General features: G+C 38.5%; 1 protein-coding gene across 2 annotated transcripts in view; it reads left to right on the top strand.

The window, feature by feature from the left end:
• The first annotated feature begins 738 nt into the window (after window positions 1-738).
• The window catches only part of AP1AR (adaptor related protein complex 1 associated regulatory protein), a 40483-nt gene continuing 22318 nt past the window's right edge, over window positions 739-18903 (top strand). For both annotated transcript variants that reach the window (XM_040475905.1, XM_040475896.1), the window contains exon 1: window positions 739-845. In XM_040475905.1, coding sequence (XP_040331839.1) covers window positions 763-845 — 83 coding nt within the window. In that variant the 5' untranslated portion in view covers window positions 739-762. The remainder of the gene's footprint in view (window positions 846-18903) is intronic.

The following is an 18903-nucleotide window of genomic DNA, read 5'->3' as shown; positions in this document are numbered from 1 at the left end:
GCAATATTAACTAAACCTAAGCACACAACACACAGAGAAGTGCCCCTTCTCATACCCGATGACTTCTGGCCTTGGGCTCTAGGTAAGCCGCTCACAAGGCTTTGGTACAAAGTTCAAAGGCTGAGCCTTGACGGTTGCGACGCGCGGAGACGCTCGGGACCCAGACGCGGGAAACGCAAGGAGAAAAGGAGACTTCTAGTTAGGTCAAGGTCCAACAAAACAAATATCCACACCCAGGAATTGAACTATCTCCAAGGCAGAGGCTGCGGACGCGGGAGCTTGTGGAAGTGACGTAAGAACCGGTGGCCGGAGGAGGCGGGGCCGCAGAGGGAGGGCACCCTATTGGGGCCCGGGAGAGGGCGGGGGTGTGGCAGCGTCGGATGCGAGGCGCTGGCCTGGGTGCTCGGGAGGGCGGGGTCTGGGTGCGCGACTCGCGGGGACTGGCTTCCTTCAGCGGCTGGAGGCGGTCACTTGTGCTAGGCTGAGGTCCTGAGGCGAGCGAGGGGCCATGCGGACAGCGAGGGAGTCCAGATCGCGCAGCCCGGCACTCTTCCCTCGAGCGGCAGCGACTCGGTGGCTGCTGGAGTAACCGCTGCCTTTGTTCCGAGCGCCTGTCCCAGTCTCTCACGCCGTTGCGCGCCGGCCGGCCCGCCCTTGGTCCCCGAAGCCTCATTCGGCTCGTGCCGCGCGGATGCGGCTGCCGGGCCTGAGTGTGGGCTTTGAGCGGGAGGAGGAGGAGCGGCGGCGCCTGGGCGGCATGCGATGGGGAACTGCTGCTGGACGCAGTGCTTCGGGCTCCTCCGCAAGGAAGCGGGGCGGCTGCATCGTGTAGGAGGCGGTGGAGGGTAAGCCCGCTGGGGGAAGGGCCGAGCTCCCACTGGCTCCTCCCATTCTGCCCCTTGCGGGGAACCCCCTTCACTGTCTCCGTTTCCTCCCTCCCCCTATGTCTTGAAGTAGGCCGGGAGCCCCTCAGCCCGGCGTCGAGCGGGCTGTCGTAGTGGAGGCCCTGGTCGAGAGGTGTCCCCCAGGGAAGAAGCTAGAGAAGGGGGCGGGTGTCGCTCTTGCCGCCTTCAGCAAGACTCCCTCCGGGCGCGATGTCACGCGGGGAAGGAGTGGTGGTAGGCGTCTTCTCTGGGAAGCTATGGGGTACTCTCTACGAATGGGCAGTAGAACAGGCTTCACAACAACCCGGACACACCCTACGTTGAGTTTGGGCTGATGCCAAGGGTAATAGCTCTGTATTTGATCCTCCCTTTGGCTGTGACAGAGCCGCTGAGAATCTGGCTCCAGAAAGTTGATATCTCAGAGGGATTGTTAGTAGAAGTCATTTGGATGCTGTAGGTAGTAAAATAAGGTTCCAGACATTGAGTAACTCTTTGACATGTACAAAGACTTGCCGAATTGCTGGGTTCCCAATAGGCATTCGGATTCTTGGTACTGATAACAAGAGGAGCAGTGTGTGGCTTTTCCGTATTAATTCTTTGGTTATTTCCAGAGGAATGCTACACCCTGATTGCTACCTATGAACTCTGGAATACTGAGGAAATCACAGTCCTTCTGAACCTCACGTCTCTTGATTAAAACTGGCATATGCATAGGTTTTTCTACTCACACCATCCATGGAATACTAGAATTTCATTATTCCATTTTTGTGTTTTTATTTCTTACGATGTTGGAAAAAAATTAGAACAAACTCCTTTGAAGTTGGCTTTGTTGTTGTTAAATGTTTCCCAGAAATTCAAACTTAGAATAGAAAATATTAACCAAGACCCTTTATGTAAGGAATAAGACTTTTTGCACTTTATGGAACAGATTGCTAAATTTTCAGTCTCTGTCTCATTGAACCAACATTATTAGGTAATAGGGTGTTCTGAATACACGAACGGGAAGCCACATGATTTATAATTTGGATCTTTTGGCGATGGAGATCTTATTTATATATGATTCACTCATTGGTTCGTCAGGTGCATATTCTTTGTGTTCATTGCATCACCTCACTGATACATAGTAGCCAAGGTTGTGCACTAAGTAGTCTGAATGGAAAGGTTAGGATCTAAAGATTTTGTGCCTAGTTTAGTATCTTGGTTTCCCTGACTTAAGGGCTATTACTGTCAAAGGGGAACATGACAGCTGTTTTTATCATGTCAGACATAATCCTGTAATTTACTCCTAATTTTTGTGTGCAAGTGCACCAATATAGTTAAATATGCTTAACTAGGTTTGAGTAAGGACTGGAAGCCACAAAATCTCTGGCTTTGTTAATACTCTGTTTGTATTTGTGTTGTGGTGTGTTAAAGTCTAATTGTAGAAATAGGGTCTTATGATCTAATTGGGTAAGCAGAAATCATTTGTATTTGATTTTGGACTACACTGTGGTGTCTGGAGTTTTTGTTTTGATCTTTCATTATGATTTTACAAACTAATTATGTTTTCCTTAGAGTGTAGCATTAAAATTGTAGATTTTACTCCCCAAGCACCTAAGCTTGGCAGCATAGGGAAGGGGCTGGGGGAAATCAGTGAAATCAGTGTGTTAATTGTTGGTTGATATGCCATAAAAACATAATGGTTTGATCTGTTTTCCTCTGTTATGGGCAAAACTCCTTGAACAAGCAAGTCCTATTGAAGGAATGAACTTCTGTGGGTGTGGACACTGTCATCTAAAACCATATAATGGTGATATCAATACTTTTTCTATCAATCCATAAACGTAGATTTGGACAAGACAGTTCCCTTATTTGAATATACTGATAACTTATTGTTTTACATTAATTTTCACATTGTTTTAGAAGCTTCTAGTAAGCATGCAGAGACAAGTGGATGTAGCTAATTGTTGTTTAGAGAATAAAGTTGCACTTTGCCTCTCGTTTTAGTTGCTTTTTTTTAATCCCCTGGTAATTCTGATTTTCTTTTTGGTATAGGTTTAGATAATTAACTAATAGTTCATTTGAAGATGAAAAATTTAGAGAGTGATCACAAAAACTTGATTTAATTTATATTTGTCACTGTAGTTGTCATAGGTAGGAAAAAACTGGGCTTTCTTAGACTGTTTTAAGCTGGACATCACAAGGATGCTTTATGACCTAGGGCCTTAGCCTCATAGATTCCCCAAGGGTATCTCAAAGTCCAATCATTCAGTATTCATTACCCAGTTTCAAAACCAGAATACCACCGATTTTGTTTATAAAATATTAGGGAATTCTAGTATTTTATGTTCTAAGATATCTGTCAACTAGTCAAAATATTAATATCAATGTTAAGATATGTCATAAATATTGCTACTAATAAAATTATTTGGTGATTAAAGCAGAGGGAGTAAAATATCTTTTTTTTTTTTTTCAACGTTTATTTATCTTTGGGACAGAGAGAGACAGAGCATGAACGGGGGAGGGGCAGAGAGAGAGGAAGACACAGAATCGGAAACAGGCTCCAGGCTCTGAGCCATCAGCCCAGAGCCTGACGCGGGGCTCGAACTCACAGACCGCGAGATCGTGACCTGGCTGAAGTCGGACGCTTAACCGACTGCGCCACCCAGGCGCCCCTAAAATATCTTTAAGGAATAAAATTTAGACATCTTAATGAGTCACCCTTTTTCACTGTAGGAAGTTTTGCCCACCAACACATTCCAGAGGGCTCCACCTGCTGGTCAATTCTTGGGCAGTACTGGAAATCTTTTTTGTATGTACTTTTAGTGTTAGTTTCTTTCTCAAACTGAAGATCCAGTTATGTTTTGTTGTGTTATATTTTAATTACCGTTTTTATCTTGCCATATATTTCCGCACAGTGGTTCCAGTTAAGATGTACAATAGGTTTTTTTTAAACTATTTTTTAAAGTGTATTTATTTATTTTGAGAGACAGTGAGAGAGAGTGCATGCACAAGCAGGGGAGGGGCAGAGAGGCAGAGAGAGAGAATCCCAGGCAGGCTCTGCACTCTCACCATAGAGTCTGATGCAGGGCTAAGACTCATGAATCAAACCATGAGATTATGACCTGAGCTGAAATCAACAGTTAGATGTTTAACCCACTGAGCCACCCATGTGCTCCAAAATGTGCTGTGGTTTTATATAAAGGTATGATCATGTTTTGTATCCTTTATATTTAATATTTGTTGGCCTTTTGGCTTCAGCAACAAAGTTGCCTCAATTCAGGCAATAGTTTACAATGATCAGCTGTATCCTTTCCTGGTAAAAAATATTTTTATAATAGCTGCCAACATCTGATTACTTCCTATGTGTGCAGGCTCTGTTCTAATAACTTTACATTATCTCATTTATTCCTTACCACAGTCTTGTGACAAAGGTAAGTACTATTACATACATTACAGATTGAAAACTGAAGTGTGGCAAGTTTATCTTACTCAAGATAGCTAAACTGGGATTTAGCCCAGGTCCCTATGAATTCAGAGCCTTTACTCTTAATCACTAGTAGCTCACGGCTTTTTATTTTGTAGGTAATGTATGCATATATCTTAACAACTTGACTCTTTATTCTGTATGATAAACTGTTCTTGAAACTATGCACTTGACCTCTGCAACATCACTTTTATTTTCCTGCTTCTGTGCTGGCTGTTCTTACTCTGCCTGTTAAGTATGGGATTTTTCTCCTTGTTTTCCGTGCTTTATTTAGTTCTCTTTACACATAAACCCACCCCTGAAGAAATTTCATCCATTCCTATGATTTCCCAACCACCAACACTTCCAAATCTCATGTCTTCTGAACAGACCTCTTTTCAAAGGTTCAGCACTGTATTTTCAGTTGCTAAGTGAACAGATACACTTGGATATGTGAAGTCTCCTCAAATCAACCTATCTAAAATAATATTGCAGGAAATATCTAAAATAGTATAATTTCTTTCCCCCAAGGTTTCTTCTTTCACTGCTTTATGAATTAATTCCTTTAACAGCTGCATTCACAGTTTTCCAAGCCACAGACTAAACTTTACAGTCTTCTACCTCTGTCTCATCAGCTAAGTCAGTCTCTTCTTTATACATATTGAATCCATTTCCTTTGTTGGTACTTTGCCTTAAACTTTGTCTTTTTTATCGCCAGGTCACTGGCTTCTTGATGGTTCTCCCTGTTGTATGTATCTGTCATACTTCAGTCCATCTTCCCTTTTTGTCATTGGAGTTAGGCTTTCTAAAATTCATACTGGATCATGCTAAGCCCTTACTTAACCACTTCCTGTGTGTCCTATTTCCTACAGCTAAATTGCTCAGCCTTTTTCCCCTTCTCTGAGAGATGATGAGATGCATGGCAACAGCTCAAATGTGCAACATAACGTCTGCTCAAGATTATATGTAGTCTCTGCATTTGCGTAAAGAGTGTAATCTCAGTATTTGTTCTCTCACTCAGAAGATAATATCAGAATACAAATCAGTGAGAATAATATAAAAAGGAAAACAATAAATCTAATTTCAAAAAACAACTCATTCATAAGCCTTAATATCTTAACTTTTTTTGAAAAATGATAACCTTCCATTGAGAGTAGTATCAAATTTAAACTCCCAACAAGATAATTTTAATCTATTTTACCAGCCTAATTGTGTTTTCCAGTTATATTTTTCTTAAAATATGCATTAAAATTGTAGATTTTACTTCCTGCATGCATGACCTTGGCAGCATAGGCAGGGAAAACCAATGAAAGTATTCTCTGCCATTCTTCACTTGCCACATCCCCAAATTCCTAGATACTAGATGGACTATATGCATTGCTGTTTTCTTAAATTACAGTGTTCTCTCATCCTTGCCTTTGTGTGTGATATTTCTTCTTTTCCTGTTCTTGGTGAGCTTTTACTTATTCTTAAGTATTACTGTCTTTTTTTTTTTTTTAACGTTTATTTATTTTTGAGACAGAGACAGAGACAGAGCATGAACGGGGGAGGGGCAGAGAGAGAGGGAGACAGAATTGGAAGCAGGCTCCAGGCTCCGAGTCATCAGCCCAGAGCCCGACATGGGGCTCTAACTCACCGGCCGCGATATCGTGACCTGAGTCGAAGTCGGACGCTTAACCGACTGAGCCCCCCAGGTGCCCCAAGTATTGCTGTCTTTATGAAACCTGCCCAGCCCCCTGAGACAATGTTACCTCCCTGAGGAAATAATATTCTCTCTAGGCTTCAATCTGCTTTATAAGGTGAGCTTTTTCTGTAAAGGTCCAGGTAATAATATTTTAGGCTTTGCAGGCCATAGGTGCAGCTTTTTTGCCACTACTCAGCATTGCGGTTTTAGCACAAAAACATAGATAATATGTAAACAAATTGCATATGACTATATTCTAATAAAACTTCATTTTTCAGAAACAGGCACTGGGCCAGATTTGGCCCATTGACCATAGTTGTCTGACTTCTAGCATAAAAGGTGATATGGGTTGAGAGTTCCTCAAGGTCAAGGATATGCTTTATCTCTGTCTACTCTCAGTGTCTCATGTTTGTTGAATAAATAACCAGGGAGTATTACTTATGTACTTGTAAGATATAGAAAACAATGTTTTCTCTTATCCTTTTTCTTTTAGGTAATTGTCTAACTTTGGCAAAAACGTCACTCGTTCACAGAGTTGAACACATATCCTACCAGTTTTACATTGATTAATTTAAAAAAAAAGACCATAGAGAATACTAATGAGAATATTTTATCATAATACATGTCGCTAAAATAGTAATCAATAGTGTCATTGAGAGATTCAGTTTGGTTTTCTGCATGTTTGTCAGAAAAATATACAAGTATAGGACATTTCTTTCGAAATTTCAGGAGTTAGGAAGGAGAACGGTAGTAGACTTAAATGGATATGAATTTCCTGAATATTCTGTATTTTACCTTAAAGACTCCCCAGGGCTCTGAACCTTACTCTATTCTTTTTTAATATATTTTCTTCTTTAATGTACTTTTCCTTGGTGATGGCATGAAAACACATGGCTTTACCTATTACCTGCATACTAATGAGCCCAGTCATCTCAGTATTAGCTCTGAAATACGTAATTACCCACTGGGTATTTCCACTTGGAGATGAAACATAACTTCAAATTCAGTTTGTAAAGCTGAGCTCATCTTTCTTCCCTTCTCACAGCCTTTTCCTCAATTTTCTATTTTTTATTTTTTAAACCCCAATCATTTCTTTTACCTTGTGCCCTACCTCGTGAGTGGTAAACACTGTATCGTCACTTAAAGCCATGAATCTAAGAATCATATTAAACTCCTCCCTCTCAATCACCCTACAAATATGGGTTGTCATGTTCTGTAGATGATACCTTCTGAATTGCCCTTACATCTTTCCAACTAATACAGCCTCCCTGCCTTAGAACAGACCATTCTATCTTCTGGATATTTGTACCTCTACCCTCTCGCTGATACCTTTTTGAGCCTATGTCTCATTAATCTGAAAACCAAAGAGAAAGAAACACTAAACCTTACTTAGACTCCTACATCTCTGGCTAGCTACTACCCTATTTCCTGTTCTTTCCCTTTAACAACCTAAAGAATTATCCAGTCTTGGTATCTCAATTTCCTCACTTCTCACTCAGTCTTCAAGGCAAGCTAAATGGTCACTTTCCCTGCCACTGCTGCCTTTGTTGCCTCCTTCTGCCCCATAACATGAAAACAGCCATCATAATCCAGTGGGTATTAGTAATCTTTGCTGTACTTCACCTTTTAGCTGCATTTGGTGCTGTTTGCTCCTCCTTTAACTCCTGTAATTTCATACCATATTTTCTATCTACCTCCCTGGGTAGTGGATTTAAATTGATCTATCTTCCCTATATCCTATGAATGTTCATTTTCTTGTTTATTCCTATGTTTCTGTATTTTGAGAGAGAGAGAGAGAGAGAGAGAGTACTAGTGGGAGACAAGGGCAGAGAGAGAGAGAGAGAGAGAGAGAGAGAGAATCTTAAGCAGGATCCATACTCACTGTGGAGCCCAATGTGGGGCTCAATGCCACGACTGTGAGATTGTGACCTGAGCCGAAATCAAAAGTTGGACGCTTAACTGAGCCACCCAGGTGCCCCTGAATGTTCATTTTCTTCACCTTTGTCATTAAATGTTGGAGTCCTTAAAAATTGAATTAGATTCTTCTACTGTACCTTCCTTAAAGTCACTAACTTAGGAGCATCTATGACACTATTCCCCCATCATCTCACATTTCTTAGTCCGTCCCCCAAACCAGATTTTTTTGTATCTCCTAGTTTTTCAACCCACCTATTTCTTTCACCACTGCCACCTTAGTCCAAGCTTTCATCATTTCTTGCCTAGATTTTCAGTACCATGTGGTAAAACAACACTCTTCCTAATTCATCATTTTCTAACACTACTTTATTCCTTCATAGCACTTACCACTTCATGACTTTGTAAACTCTGTCTGTCTAGTATTCGTTCCCCTTTAACAGAGTATAAATTTCATGAACTCAGGGGCTTTGATTTGTTTATTCCTATACATCCAGTATACAAACAGTGCTTGCCCCATATTAGGCACCCAGTAAATATTTGTTAACTGAGTGGGTAGACTGCCAGCAGGTCTACCCACATCTATTCCTGATCCTTTTCAGTAGCTCCTATATTTTGGAGTCAAAGTAACAATAAACGCAAATCTGTGAATAAACACCGCTTAAAATTCTTCAGTGGCTTATCATACTTTTAGGATAAACATTGAGATCTTTAATGTAGATTTCAAGGCTTTGCATTATTACTTCAAGGCTTTTGGGGGGAGGTGGTACTCATCTGTGTCATATACTTCGTTGCATCCATTTCTTCCCTTTTTACTTAGGTAGCTCCTACTCAGTCATCTTTTAGACGCCAGCTTGAGGATTCTCCCCAAAGAGGTCTTCCCAAACCACTTCCTACCCTCAGTGGATAAGTCTTCACACCATCATGGAATCATCATCCTTTTCTTCTGAGCACTTCTTCAGGTTTTTATTATACCTGAAATAGTGTGATTATTTGGTTAATACCTGTTTTCTGCTTTCAGTGTAAAGGAAGGAGTCCATGTCTGTTTTTGCTGACCATTGACTGTTTAGCTCCAAGTTCTATGCCTTGGATAGAAGGTATACAGGCATTAAATACCTGTTGACAGAATTAATGAGTATGTTTCTTAAATATATCTTGCTCTTTCATTCCCCCTTGCCTTTGGTAACTGCTACTCTCTGAAACGCTCTTTTTCACTACTTGGGGCCTGGCTGATCCCTCCTCCAGCTGATTTTTGATGCCCCTCATCTGAACATATCCCTCTCAAAGCATGGCAGTTGTTAATTTACCTGTGCATCTACCCTGTTAGACCCTAAACCTCTTGGGTACATGGGTAAGTTTTTATTCACTTTTGTGTTTTAACTACAAAGCTATGTCTATCATTCAGTAACCCAGGGAGGTTCAATTATAATTAGAAAATTCAATATCATAGATACATAAGTAGCAACAGTTACTGAAGAAGAAGGTGGTCAGCAATTTGACATGCTGTATACAGATTGCAGAGGATGAGAAAGAACCAAAAGACCAATAATGCTCCTTCTAGTTATTAGTTTCCTCAGTCCCCTCTTAAAGGGCAGTGACCCTCATATAATGCATCTTTTGTTACCACAATGCTATGAAGCTAGAAATCAACCACAAGAAAAAATCTGGAAAGACCACAAATGCATACAGGTGAAATAACATGCTACTAAACAGTGAATGAGTGAAGCAATAAAATTTATAACATGCTACTAAATAACATGCTACTAAATAACATGCTACTAAATAACATGCTACTAAACAGTGAATGAGTGAAGCAAATTTATTTATAAAATAAATTGTATATAAAATATAAAATATAATAATATTTTTATTTTATATTTATTTTTATATATTTTTATATAAGAGAGAGCTTGTTCAGGGGAGAGAATCCCAAGCAAGCTCCACACTCAATGTGGAGCCCAACGTGGGTCTTGATCCCACAATCCTGGGATCATGACCTGAACCAAAATCCAGAGTTGGACGATCAATTCACTGAGCCACCCAGGCACCCCAACAAAAGTGGTTCTAAGAAGGAAAGTTATAGCAATAGAGGCTCACCTCAAGAAGCAAGAAAAATCTCAACCTTACACTTAAAGGAATTAGAAAAAGAACAATACACAATACACAAAGCCAGCACAAGGAAAGAAATAAAGATTTGAGAGGAAATAAATGATATGGACACTAAACAAAACAATAGAACAGATCAGTGAAACCAGGAGCTGTTTGAAAAGAATCAACAAAATTGATAGACCTCTAGCAAGACTCATGAAGAAAAAAAGAGAAAGGACTCAAAATCACAAATGAGAGAGGATATAACACCTAACAAATACCACAGAAATACTATTGTAAGAGACTATTGTGAAAAATTATATGCCAACAAATTGGACAATTAGAAGAAATAGATAATTTCTAGAAACGTATAACCTATCAAAACTGAAGCGGGAAGAAATAGAAAATTTGAACAGACTGATTACCAGTAAAGAAATTAATCAGTGATTAAAAACAAAAAACCTCCCAATAAACAAAAGCCCAGGACGAGATGGCTTCACACGGGAATCCTACCTTTTTTTTTAATGTTTATTTTTGATAGAGAGGCAGAGAATCCCAAGCAGTTTTCACACTCTCAGTGCAGAGCCCAACTCAGGGCTGGATCTCACAAACCTGAACCAAAATCAAGAGTCAAATGCTTAACCCACTGAGCCACCCAGGTACCCCCTACCAAACATTTAAAGAAGAGTTAATCCCTGTTCTCCCAACTAGTTCAAAATATAGAAGAGGAAGGAAAACTTCCAGATTCATTCTATGAGGACAACATTAACCTGATAGTAAAACCAGATAAAGACACCACTAAAAAAAAAGAGAACTATGGGCCAATTTCCTTGATGATCATAGACACAAAGCCCTTTTTTTTTTTTAATTTTTTTTTCAACATTTATTTATTTTTGGGACAGAGAGAGACAGAGCATGAACGGGGGAGGGGCAGAGAGAGAGGGAGACACAGAATCCGAAACAGGCTCCAGGCTCTGAGCTGTCAGCCCAGAGCCCGACGCGGGGCTCGAACTCCCGGACCGTGAGATCGTGACCTGGCTGAAGTCGGACGCTTAACCGACTGCGCCACCCAGGCGCCCCAACAAAGCCCTTTAAAAAATGCTAGAAAACTGAATTCAACAATAAATTTTATTTTTATTTTTTTTAATTTTTTTTCAACGTTTTTAATTTTATTTTTGGGACAGAGAGAGACAGAGCATGAACGGGGAGGGGCAGAGAGAGAGGAAGACACAGAATCGGAAACAGGCTCCAGGCTCCGAGCCATCAGCCCAGAGCCTGACGCGGGGCTCGAACTCACAGACCGCGAGATCGTGACCTGGCTGAAGTCGGACGCTTAACCGACTGCGCCACCCAGGTGCCCCCAACAATAAATTTTAAAAAATTATTCACCATGATTAAGTGGGATTTATTCATGGGTTACAAGGGTGGTTCAGCATTCACAAATCAATGTGATATATCACATCAATAAGAGAAAGGATAAAAACTGTGTGGTCTTTTCAATAGAAGCAGAAATGCATTTGACAACATATTCATGATAAAAACCCTTATCAAAGTAGATTTAGAAGGAATATACCTCATAAAGGCCTTATACGAAAAACCCACAGCGAACATCATACTCAATGGGGAAAAACTGAGAGCTTTTCCCCCTAATACCGAGAACAAAACAAGGATGTCCACTCTCACCATTTTTGTTCAACATAGTACTGGAAGTCCTAGCCACAGCAATCAGAAAACAAAAAGAAATAAAAGGCATCCAAATTCGTAAGGAAAAAGCAAAACTTTCACTATTTGCAGATGACATGACACTGTATATAGAAAACTCTAAAAGACTCCACCAAAAAAAAAAAAAATACTAGGACTAATAAATGAATTCAGTAAAGTGTTAGGATATGAAATCAATATACAGAAATTGGTTGCATTTCTATATACTAATGAAGCAGTAGAAAGAGAAATTAAAGAAACAATCCCATTTACAATTGCACCAAAAATAATAAAATACCTAGGAATAAACTTAACCAAAGAGGTGAAAGACCTACACTCTGAAAACTACAAAACATTTATGAAAGAAATTCAAGAAGACTTTAAAAAATGGAAAGACATTTCATGTTTATGGATTAGAAGAACAAATATTATTAACAAATATTGTTGAAATGTCTATTGTTAAAATGTCAGAAGCAATGTGCACATTTCATGCAATTCCTATCAAAATACCAACAGCATTTTTCATAGAACTAGAAGAAACCATCCTAAAATTTGTATGGAACCACAAAAGACCCCAAATAGCCAAAACAATCTTGAAAAAGAAAAGCAAAACTGTATCACAATTCCAGGCTTCAGGTTACAAAGCTGTAGTAATCAAAACAGTATGGTACTAACACAAAAATAGACACATAGATCATTGGAACAGAATAGAAAACCCAGATATGAGCCCACAAGTATATGGTTAATTAATCTTCAACAAAGCAGCAAAGAATATCTGAAGGGAGGGGCGCCTGGGTGGCGCAGTCGGTTAAGCGTCCGACTTCGGCCAGGTCACGATCTCGCGGTCCGTGAGTTCGAGCCCCGCGTTGGGCTCTGGGCTGATGGCTCAGAGCCTGGGGCCTGTTTCCGATTCTGTGTCTCCCTCTCTCTGCCCCTCCCCCGTTCATGCTCTGTCTCTGTCCCAAAAATAAATAAACGTTGAAAAAAAAATTAAAAAAAAAAAAAAAGATTATCTGAAGGGAAAAAGACAATCTCTTCAACAAATGGTGTTGGGAAAACTGGACCACTTTCTTGCACCATACACAAAAGATAAATTCAAAATGGATTAAAGACCTAAATGTGAAACCTGAAGTCAAAAATCCTAGTAGAGATCACAGTAATTTCTCCGGCATCTGCCATTGCAACTTCTTTCTAGGTATGTCTCCAAAAGCAAGGAAAATAAAAACAAAAATAAACCATTGGGACTACATAAAAATAAAAGGCTTCTGCACAACAAAGGAAACAATCATCAAAACTAAATGGCAACCTACAAAATGGGAGAAGATATTTACAACTGATATATCCAAAAAAAGGCTATATCCAAAATATATGAGGAACTTATAAGACTCAACACCGAAAAATATAATCCAGTTAAAAATGGGCAGAAGACATGAACAGGCATTTTGCCAAAGAAAACATCCAGATGGCCAACAGACAACATGAAATGATGCTCATCATCACTCATGAGGGAAATGCAAATCAAAATTACGATGAGATATCACCTCACACCTGTTAGAATGGCTAAAATCAACAACACAAGAAACAACAGGTGTTGGTGAGAATATAGAGAAAAGGAACACTTGTGCACTGCTGGTGGGAATGCAAACTGGTGCAGCCACTATGGAAAGCAGTTTGGAGGTTCCTCAAAAAGTTAAAAAATAGAACTGCCCTACAATCCAGTAATCACACTACTAGGTACCTACTCAAAAAATACAAAAACACTAATTCAAAGGGATACATGGATCCCTATTTTCATTTACAATAGCCAAATCGTGGAAGCAACCCACTGTCCATTGATAGATGAATGGACATCTATCCATTCATCTATATGCAATATTATTCAACTATATGAAGAAATGAAATATTTCTATTTGCAAAAACATGTATGGAGTTAGTATAATGTGAAGTGCAACAAGTCAGTCAGAAAGACAAATAGGATTTCACTCATATGTGGAATTTAGGAAACAAATGAGCACACACACAAAAAAAGAAAAGATAAAGCAAGAAGCATCTAGACTCCACTACAGAGAACGAGCTTGTGGTTACAAGAGGGAAGGTGGATGAGGGGGATGGGTGAAATAGGTGATGGGGATTCAGGAGTGTACTTGTCCTGATGAGCACTAGGTGATGTATGGAACTGTTGAGTCATTATATGGTACACCCGAAACTAATATAACACTGTATGTTAACTATATTGGAATGAAAAATTTTTTAAGGCAATGACTCTTTTTAACCCATGTTTAGCAGAAAGAGTTGTCTTTCTCTTTGAGAAATAAATTTTCTACACATTCATTTTTCCTAAATTTGCCTTCATTCAGGAGGGGCTTATTAAACAATAAGTGTTATTATTATTTGTTATTATCATCTATGTCGATGCTGTCCCAACCTGGAAAATCTACTGATGGATCATGCTTTGAGATTTGAATTATTAAACTTCCATTGAAATACTTGATAATAGGGGTGCCTGGGTGGCTCAGTCGGTTGAGCGTCCGACTTCAGCTCAGGTCACGATCTCACGGTCCATGAGTTCGAGTCCCGCGTCGGGCTCTGGGCTGATGGCTCAGAGCCTGGAGCCTGCTTCCGATTCTGTGTCTCCTTCTCTCTCTGCCCCTCCCCCGTTCATGCTCTGTCTCTCTCTGTCTCAAAAATAAATAAAAATGTTTAAAAAAAATTAAAAAAAAAAAGAAATACTTGATAATAATTGAAAAATGATGTGTCTATCATCTTGATTGTAACAGCTTTTGTGGGGCATCTGATTTGTAACCTTTCCAGTCTTTTGTTCATTAAAAAAAAGTCTTGGGAAGCTTTTAATTTTTAATAGACTTTGTAACAATTTACCATGGTTCTTCATTATTTATAATGTCAAACAGAAGATCTAGGGAAAGACTTTCCTATTTTACTTTAACAGATGTTAGACATCAGGATATGAAGAAAAGGAACAGTACAAATGTAGGATTTATGAAAAATTTTCAGTTATCTTTTACTTAAGTCACTTTGGTGAAAAGGGTATCTGCTATGCAAAATAACATGCAGAAGCATAAAAAACTGCATTTTCAGCCTATTCTTGATGAGCCGATTTTATCCTTAATAAAAAATTATCTTGATATCTGCCTTGATAAAATTGATAAATATGCAAGAATATATATATGCAAGAATTTTCACTTGTGTAACATTACTTTTAAACTCTTCCAAAAATTTTTACTTCACCTTCATTTAGAGTATGATAGCCTATTTTTTCTACTTCTTTAATATCATTTATATGTTTGAGTCCACTTTCACATCTTCAGCGGTAGTAGAATGGACATACAGAAACTTTACTTTGTTTAGAGACATAGGGACATAAGGCTTATGTATAAATGAATGTCCTTGGATGACTTTGGGGAGCTCTAGACTGTTAACAAAGGGAAAATAGACTTCTGTTTTCTTTCACTCATTGTTTTTGGAGACTCTTTGTTTCAGCAGCTCAGCTTTCACCATAATACACTTGAATATATATGCTCTTGACTAGAATAGTGGAATTGTTGCCTACATTATTTCTAATCTCCCCTTTCCCTCCAGGGCATATGGCTGAATTCATGAAATTAAGTGCACACATGATATGACTTTAACCATTTTCTTTACAGCTCAGCTTTGTATTATGTGATACTGGTGTATTCCTATAGGTTTCTTTCAGCTTCTCACATCACTTAGTTTATTATCCTTGTCACCTCTGGCATTTAAGTCTTAGGACTTGGATTGGCCACATTTATTTTTCTCCCCTTGTACACTTCATTCTTGACTCCTGTTTCTTTGCTATTACAACCCCATTGGGATTATCGGACTCTCCTCCCCATCATCTCATTTTCCAGTTTTATTTTCTAAATACCTCTTTAACCTATCCATTTCACTCACTGACTCCACTTTAGTACAATCTGTCATCATTTCTTACCTAGATCCAACTTTAATTGCAAACATTATTCATGCATGCACTTATTCTCTATGCATTTATCTCCACTCATTTCTCTAGTAATCACATGGTTCCTGAAACTTGCAGGAGCAACTTCTTATATGGGTCTAAGTTTACTCCTCCCACTTGAAAGAAAGAGTGATGTTTTTATTCCCCTGTTGTCACTCTGAATACAGTAAACATTGATTGATTAAGTCTTTGCTTTAGGGTATTGATTCTTACCTGGAATATTTATTCAAAATATCCATTTTCGTACATGTGGCTCTGGTTCATTCATTCAGGCTCCTGTGTAGTGGTGTGTCATTGTATCAGTAGGCTATAATTAATTTATCCATTCTCCTGTTGGTGAGCATTTAGATTATTTTGAGGTTTTTATGGTATTACAAACTACTTCAGTTAACATTCTTACAAATAACTCTTTGTACATGTGTATAAGAGATTCTTTAAGTACATATACCTAGGAATGGAATGGGTGATATAGGTCATGCACATCTTCAGATTTATTACAGAATGTCAGACTTTTCAAAGCAATTTTACCAGGTTATACTTGTACCAACAGTAGATTTTCATTGTTCCACTTCCTAACATTTGGTATTGTCAGATATTTTTCCCAATTTATTAATATGAAATGCTGTCTAATATTTATACTAAGACTTTATTGTATTCCTGTATTCCAGAAACAGATAATGCATGTTTTAAAAATTACTTTCTGGAGCACCTGGATGACTCAGTTGGTTAAGTGTCTGACTCTTGGTTTCAGCTTAGGCCATGATCTCATGGTTCATGAGATCAAGCCTCATGTCAGGCTCTTTGCTGACAGTGCAGTCTGCTTGGGATTCTCTCTCTCCCTCTCTTTCTGCCCCTCCCCCACTCATCCTCTCTCTCTCTCTCTCTCTCTCTCTCTCTCTCTCAAAATAAACAAATACACATTTTTTAAAAATTTTTCCATGTTAGCAATGAAAAGTATAAGAAATTAGAAATAAATCAATAATAGATGTGTAAGAACAAAACATTTAAAAACAAAAGTCTGAAATAAATGAAGGATAGTGCCATGTTTATGGATAGAAAGATATGAATTGAATGCAGTTCCACCAGTTGCACTGAACTTCACAAGCTGTTCCAATAATTTTTATGAAAGCACAAGAAACCAAATCTGGCCTACAAATTTTGAGGAAGCTGACTTGCCTTATGTTCTAATAATCAAAACCCTGCTATACTGGTATAAGGCTAGACAAATAGATGAGTAGAACAGAATATAATATCCAGCTCTGTAAATCAGAGACAGAGCTCAGTAATCTCCACTTTTTTTTAAAAAATTTTTTAACGTTTATTTATTTTTTTGAGACAGAGAGAGACAGAGCATGAACAGGGGAGGGTCAGAGAGAGAGGGAGACACAGAATCTGAAACAGGCTCCAGGCTCTGAGCTGTCAGCACAGAGCCTGACGCGGGGCACGAACTAACGGACCGTGAGGTCATGACCTGAGCCGAAGTCGGATGCTCAACCGACTGAGCCACCCAGGTGCCCCAATAATCTCCACTTTTTAACAAGGTGATTGTTACATGCCAAAGTAGAGAATGACAGATTTACTAAAACAGAGCTGTTAGCATTAAATATGTATTATTAGAGATGTTTTTACGTATTGCGTCTAGATCATAGACACATACTTTTTTCTCTTTCTTATTTCAGTTATCAGAGGTGTACATCAGTTTCCTGTCAGTAATAATAACTTTTTAATTGATTGTTGCCCTAGGGTGGGGAATGGATGCCTTCCTAGATTTACTGTTGCCATTTTTGCATGTTGGTTTCTCTGATAACCTCCAACGTTCACTACTTTGAGAATCTCTGGTCTTACGAGCTTGGGAGTTTTCTCTTAGAGTTTTGTTATCATTATCAATGAAATGAATTTGAGATTCAAAACTTTAGTCAAATGTTACAAATATGAAAGCAGAGAATATGGTTTTTAGCTTCCTGTTTTTATTTTTAAGCAGTTATGTTTGCATAATGAAAAATCTTAAATTGTTCTGATTTACTTAAAAAATTTTTAGTGAAATTTAGGGAACTTTGTACATGACCCACTTACATACTAACAATAGGTCTATAAAAGTAGGATGGCTCTTCTTTATTTTTAGATTCTTAAGAAGTTAATGAAAGTGACCACATTTTCTTTTCATTTTAAATGTCAGATTTAAATGTCTTTTAATTTTAAATAACCCCTAATACTTAGTGAACTTTTTATGAATAATAAAACAAATGCATTATGAATAATACAAACATTTGTTTCTTCTAAAAGTGTACTAAAAGCCTATATTGCAAAGCAGCATTACATATAAAATCAGCATACTTTTAGATTCTAAGCCATACACAGAGTATTGGAATATGCACATCAGTGTTTTCAACTGCAGAACTGTAATCAGTTTAACTTGGAAGAGGAATTGAGGAAGATCTAAAAGATATTTATCTATGTTTGATCATGAATATATGTTGAAAGAGCTTAGTTATTGGAGTTAGATCATTTTATTTTGTTGTTGTTGTTTGGTATTCAGTCTTCAAAATCCAGTGTCTATTTGAAATATTCAGACTGAGTTCTCACTTCAGACTAGCCACATGTTAAGTGCTTGACAGCCACACATAGGCTAGTGGCTATCATGTTGAACAGTGCCTGTCTCTAAGATTACAGTACTTCATAGGATTGTTGTGGAAAGGAAATGTATATAAAAATACATATAAAAACTAAGTTCATAAAAAAACAACAACAAAGTCCATACATGCATAATAATACCTGGCCCATTATAGACAATAAATGTCTCTCTTTGCTCTCCATTACGGTAATAGCTTGTTATACTTTGTTTTTTTTTTTTTTTTTTTGTAACATTATGCATACTAGGAATTTTCAAGTCAGTATTTTTTTTTTCAAATCGAAGAAAGCAAAACGTTATTTCTTTAAGCCAAGTGATAGTAATCAAGAGCCAGGCCTTTGTGGGACGTTTGGGTGGCTCAGTTGGTTAAGCATCCAACTCTTGATTTTGGCTCAGGTCATGATATCATAGTTCATGAGTTCAAGCCTCACATCAGGCTCTGCACCATCAGTGTGGAGCCTGCTTGGGATTCTGTCTCCTCTCTGTGCCCCTCCCCCGCTTGCTCTCTGTATCTTTCTCAAAAATAAATAAAAATAAACTTGAAAAAAAAAGAGCCAGGCCTTT

This window comes from Herpailurus yagouaroundi, unplaced genomic scaffold (genome assembly GCF_014898765.1).
Source record: "Herpailurus yagouaroundi ecotype Mexico unplaced genomic scaffold, PumYag 28, whole genome shotgun sequence".
NCBI lineage: Eukaryota > Metazoa > Chordata > Mammalia > Carnivora > Felidae > Herpailurus > Herpailurus yagouaroundi.
This window is presented reverse-complemented; position numbering and strand designations above follow the sequence as displayed.